This window comes from Carya illinoinensis, chromosome 15, assembly GCF_018687715.1.
Source record: "Carya illinoinensis cultivar Pawnee chromosome 15, C.illinoinensisPawnee_v1, whole genome shotgun sequence".
In the NCBI taxonomy this organism is placed as follows: Eukaryota; Viridiplantae; Streptophyta; class Magnoliopsida; order Fagales; family Juglandaceae; genus Carya; species Carya illinoinensis.
The window spans coordinates 21,425,551-21,431,369 of record NC_056766.1 but is presented as its reverse complement, the minus strand read 5'-3'; the positions used below and the strand labels follow the sequence as shown (position 1 = coordinate 21,431,369).

Here is a 5,819-nt window from a genome sequence, read left to right as displayed (position 1 = left end):
AGCAATATGGATGGGGAAAAAAAATCAGAGGTAATAATTGTTACAATTTTGGAGGAAAATCTTATCTGTTAATTGGGTTAATACTCAAAAAGGTTTTTCAATTTTTAATGAAATTTTCATAATAAATATTTAAAAAAAAAATATTTGCAGTTTAAGGAGTGTAAGCCCCTTTGAAAAAAAGTCAGTAAACTTAAGATTCACATGAAAAAATTATATTTTTAATGGTGAACCTCCTTTTTTTTTTTTTTTTTATTTCAAATCGTGAGCTTCCATATTATAAGATTGTATCTTAGTGTTACTTATGTTTAAATTAAGAGAAATGATTTGTACAAACTCCAAATAGACAAGTCTCACACAAACCCTTATAAAAAAAAATAGACCCCACCTAAAAATAGTGTAAAAATAACTATTATTTATTATTGTGATCCACTATTTACAAATGATTTATATGAGACTTGTCTATTTGAGATTTGTAAAAAAATAAACTTCACCTAAAAATAATATAAAAATAAGTATTATTTATTAATGGGATCCACTCTTTACAAATGATTTGTATCTAATATTACTCATAAATAAAAAAAAAAAATACAATATCTTATAAATTTTATTAATAGTGATCATATATGGCGAAAAAATAAAGTAGTAACAAATAAAAATATCTTGATCAATGATGATTTCAAAAATCCAAAAAGAAAAAAGGAAAAAAAAAGAAAAAAAAAAGGAAACAAAAACAAAATAGTTAAGACATTCATAAAACACCACCAAAATCGATTGGTCAAACTTTCATGTCGTGTCGTGGAGTGCCACATTACCTTCTTGTCCCACATTTATCGATAGCTTCATGGGTAATAAGTTCAGTACAGTTTGAATTTTACTTGTGAAATAACAATGTTTGTTGACCAATTTATCAAGTAATTAGGTGGTTAAATTGGTCCCAATATTAGGTAGCAGAAAGGCCGATTTATGTGTTTGTCAGCGGCCACTCTCTCTGTGTCCTTGTCAAGGAAGGAGAGCCGAGAGCGAGGAGGCTCCTGGGTGGTTTGCCATGATTGAAGGCCAATATTCCAAGGCGTCTTGCATGATTTACCAAGGTTGAAACGCCTATATTGCATCATCAAATGAGATCTATCATCCTTCCGCTTGTGTTTTTTCTCATAATTCTCTTTTTAGCTGTCATTTCTATTTTTGGGTAATGGAGCTGTTCTACCACTTTCAAAATTCAAACAATCTTAATAGCCTAACAAAGCCAAAAAATAAATAAATAGGCTCTCGAGCTCTGTTAGGGACTTTTTTTTTTTGTTTTTGACAATTTTTTTCTCTACTTATAGTTGTTACTCAAATCTTATGAGTAGCCAGTTAAAATATAAAATGGGTTCTACAATATTTATAGCAGTTCGAAAAAATTTTAAAATCAGTACTATAATATTTATAGTAGTTCGAGTGAATTTTTTGAATAAAATATAATATTCAATAAATATTGTGTGGTCAACTTTATCTATCTATAATTTCTCACAATCTAGACCCTAGGTAAAAAGTTTAGGGAATTTAAAACCCATGAATGTTGTGCAATATTTGATAAAGAGTTTACCTTAGGGCTTTTAAAGTCCGGTTTGGTTATAAGAAAAGATGTGGAGAAAGATTATAAAAGTTAAATAAAATATTATTATAATATAATTTTTTAATATTATTTTTATTTTGAGATTTTAAAAAGTTGAATTATTTTTTATATTTTTTTTAAATTTAAAAAAATTATAATGATTAAATAATATCAGATGAGATATTTTGTAAAAACAAACCACGCTCTTTTTGGAGGAGAATAATTAATGTTTTGGGATTAATATATAGACTGTATGGACTTATTCATGTAAAACCACATTATAATGTGTAAACCTACTGAAAAAAGAGAAACAAGTGTGATGTGTATTTGAAAAGCACTTGAACGTGTGATTTATATAGGATTCACTATAAAAAAAAATGAGTATTTATAACGAGTTATTTGTGATAAAATTGACTATTCGTGATAAGAATAAATTTATTTTGACAAAATATAATCATTTTAGTCGAAAATGACTGGCAACAAATAAATAATTTGCTTGTAATGATTATATATATATATATATATAAGATTATAATATACGAGACAGCGAATAAATCAATAAGATCGACAAGATACAAACAAAAGAAAGAAAGAAATCTTAGTTTGTTCGTGTTTTAATAATATTCATTCTTTTCCTATACACAATTACACATATTATGGGTAGCTTTGAATAATCAACAACCGCTTTGCCGGCTCAAATGGGAATTTCATACCTAACAAACATGAACCTTCCTGCCTTATTGCCTTCTAGTCTAGTCTTCCCTTATTTGTTAGGCTTTTTCTTATGATAAATAATAATAATAATAATAATAATAATAATGTTATTTTTCGTATTTGATTTTATCATCTTTAGTCACATTAATTTATGTAATTAATAAAAATTTTATAAAAATAAATTCATAAATTAACATGACTTGATGTGATACATTAGATTATAAAACTATTTTTATCGTAAAATAAATCTAACGTAAAATATTAAGTTACTTCAGTGATAATTTTATAAATTTAAAAAAAGATCATTAAAAGGAAAAATAGAACAGAAACTTCCCGTGCAAATGAGAGGCAATTAAAGATGTACCATTTAAGGAACGTGTAAATGGTACAAATCCTAACTTATGATCGCCCCCTATTGGTACTTGAGATATGAGTTGCAACTGACAAAGTGGGGTGAGCATTTTGCAGGGAATTAGATGGAATTCGGGTTGAAGGTTGAAGACACTCACGTGCAACTACCTAACACATAAGGCTCATAATAATATCCAGTTCCACTCAGCCTCTGAAATTAAATTATTCAACTAAAATCCTCGAAATTAATTTGTTGCTCATGTTTAAGTTTCATCCACCAACAATGAGCCATGAGCCTCCATGTAAAGCATTTTATCTTTCTTTCTAGAGGAATGCATGTATTGGATTTGAATACCTCAGAGTTAAACACCCGTTTAAATATTGAGCTGAGTTAAGATAAATTGAGATGAGATGAATGATTGAGTTTTGTTGAGCCTACCAAAGATGAATTTAAATATATTTGGATGTCTAAATGAGTTTAAATATATTTATAGAAAGTTAAAAAAAGTTATGAGTCTCGCGTGTAAATAAGTTTTTGAGTTGAAACATATTGTAAGTCTCATGTGTAAATAGATTTTGAGTTGAAATAAATTTAGTGATTTGAGAATTGAGTGTTTGGATGTTAGATTTAATTTAAAATTAGATTGAACTGAATTGATTTAAGCTCGATCCAAATTTCAAATGGGGTCGAGTTCCTGTTCAAATTTTAAGGCTTAAAGTAAAAGAAAAATGAATAATTTTTTGTTTGAAAGCTTTTATACTCTCCACTATCTGCAGTCTAATTTAATTTTTTTTATAAAAATTAAAATTTAATTCTTATAAATTAAATTATGTCACGTGAATGACGTAAAGTGTAAATTTTATTAAGAGATCACATGAGATTAGTGATAGGAAAAAAATATATTTACAAAAATGTTTATTATCAGCACTAACGCAAGAATTTTCTTACGAGTAGCAGAACTTTGGAGAATCTACCATCCCAAAATTACTAGGCATCGATTATTAAAGCACAGTAACCAAAGCTGGAGAAGTGTATTAGCCACCCCTACACCAACATGCCAGACCCACAAGGAGGACAGTGATTGCCCTGCAATACTCCCATTTCCCTGTATGAGAGCGCATGCCATTATTAACCCCCCCCCCCCCCCCCATCTCGGGAACTTGATCAACGGCTTCAAATTCGAATTTTGGAAGGTGAAGGGTGAAACATCATAGGGAATAACAGCGCCATTTCCTCATCACCAAAAGGGTAAGCTCTCCTTCCCACGTCACCAAAATGCCAACCTGGCATTGGCTCTCCCCCATCCCCCAATTCGGATGGACATGTACGCGCGTGGTCTCACCTTTATAAAGTCTCTCTCTCACTCCCTGTTCCCCTCCATCTTCGAGGCGTGCCATTTTGCTCTCATTGCTATCTTTCTCTCTCTCTCTCTCTCTCTCTCTCTCTCTGAAGACAAGCATCAAAACCTCTGTTTGTTCATATTTTCTTTCTTCCAATTCTGAAAACCAAAAAAATTTCAGAGAGAAAAAGCAAGTTTGTATGCTTCAATGATGCCCACTTTCTCTACCTACCCCGTTTCCTGTTTGTTTCGCATGAATTTCGTCGGCTCCCGTTCCAGCTTTTGGTTCTACCTGAGCAGACATTAACTGATTAATATTCTTCAAACCTGCACTTGTCATTAGTCTCTCTCTTCGTTCCATCATTTTCATTCTCTTTGCCCACCTTTGTTAAATTGAATTCCTTCAGATTTTCTTTGCAAAAAACATGCATCGTTGGGAGAAGACACTGGGGGAAGATGGATATAACCATGACAGGAAAAATCCATCCTTCTCTACACGTCTTCTCGATGAGATTTACCGTTCCATCGATGAAGGCGACAAAGGGACTGACGAATTGAAATTCTACAGGGAAACAATGGGAAAGAAACAGAGCAGAGGTTGTGGGAAAAGCAACAGAACATTGGAAGGCAAAGAGGCCGGGAGTCATCGCCGAGCCTCTTTGATCGAGGAATGGATCGATAAGAAGGTCAGCGAGAAGGTTGTCACTCAAAGGAGACATTACTTGACAGAACTGGAGAGAAAATCACACCCAGAGCATGATGTTGACCAGGATGTTCTGTTCTTCAGCTCCACCTCAAGCTCTTCAGATTCTGGTTCAGGAGGATTCTCATCCTCTGATACCGATTCCATGTCCGGTTTGAAATCCAGATCCTCGTGCTTCGGACCTACGAGGCCGAAGCCGATAAGGACCAGCGTCTCGTCTCGACCGGAGAAAACCGACAGAAAACATAGAGCTTTGCCATTGTTCGATGACGGTCATTATGTTTCTGCGACAGAGGAGACTTCAAGGCACGAAGAGGCTATGATCAAGTCAAAATCCAGGGCTCTGAAGATTTATTCCAATCTAAAGAAAGTGAAACAGCCGATTTCCCCCGGTGGTCGCCTTGCGAATTTCCTCAATTCTCTTTTCACGACAGGGAATACAAAGAAAACGAAGAGCTTGTCAACTGGAGGCTACGACGATGCAACTGCGGAGAGGAAATCCAAGTCGGTGCAAGCGTCAACATGTTCATCTGCGTCTTCTTTTTCAAGATCATGTCTAAGCAAAAACTCACCTTCTTCCAGAGAAAAGTTACGCAATGGGGTTAAAAGAACTGTCCGATTCTGCCCAGTAAGTGTAATTGTCGACGAAGATTGTCGACCATGCGGGCATAAATGCTTGTACGAAGAAGAGGGCTCCAGTCCAATGCTGGTGTCGTCCGTGCCAACTCCGCGGAAAATGGGACAATCATCGAGTAGAAAGATTGAAGAAGATCTCAAATTCCAAGTCACTGAGAAAACCCGCCGGGTGGAAGAGGCGGCAAGAGAGTTTCTGAGAGATTATCATCAGAATCAGAGGAAAAATGAGGTTATTATGAGAGACTTTCGCGGCAAAAAATATCAGAAGGATGCGTACGAAGATGATGATGCCACGAGTTGTTCAAGCTCAGATCTTTTCGAGCTGGATCACGTCGCCGTAACGGGGAACAGTAGGTATCATGAAGAGCTTCCTGTGTACGAAACTACTCGTGTTGATACTAATCGAGCCATTGCTAATGGCCTGACAATGTAATTCCAATCATATGATACAGATAATAAATTATGATATATTTTCTTA

General features: G+C 34.1%; 1 protein-coding gene across 1 annotated transcript; it reads left to right on the top strand.

Moving 5' to 3' along the window:
* The first annotated feature begins 4,032 nt into the window (after positions 1-4,032).
* LOC122295600 (protein BIG GRAIN 1-like B) lies at positions 4,033-5,819 on the top strand. Its single transcript, XM_043104675.1, has one exon. It carries the CDS (start codon positions 4,428-4,430, stop codon positions 5,772-5,774), a length of 1,347 nt encoding a protein of 448 aa, XP_042960609.1. The 5' UTR covers positions 4,033-4,427; the 3' UTR covers positions 5,775-5,819.

Bases quoted from the DNA above. Each gene is read 5' to 3' on its own strand.
- LOC122295600 (XM_043104675.1), top strand. From the start codon at position 4,428: ATGCATCGTTGGGAGAAGACACTGGGGGAAGATGGATATAACCATGAC.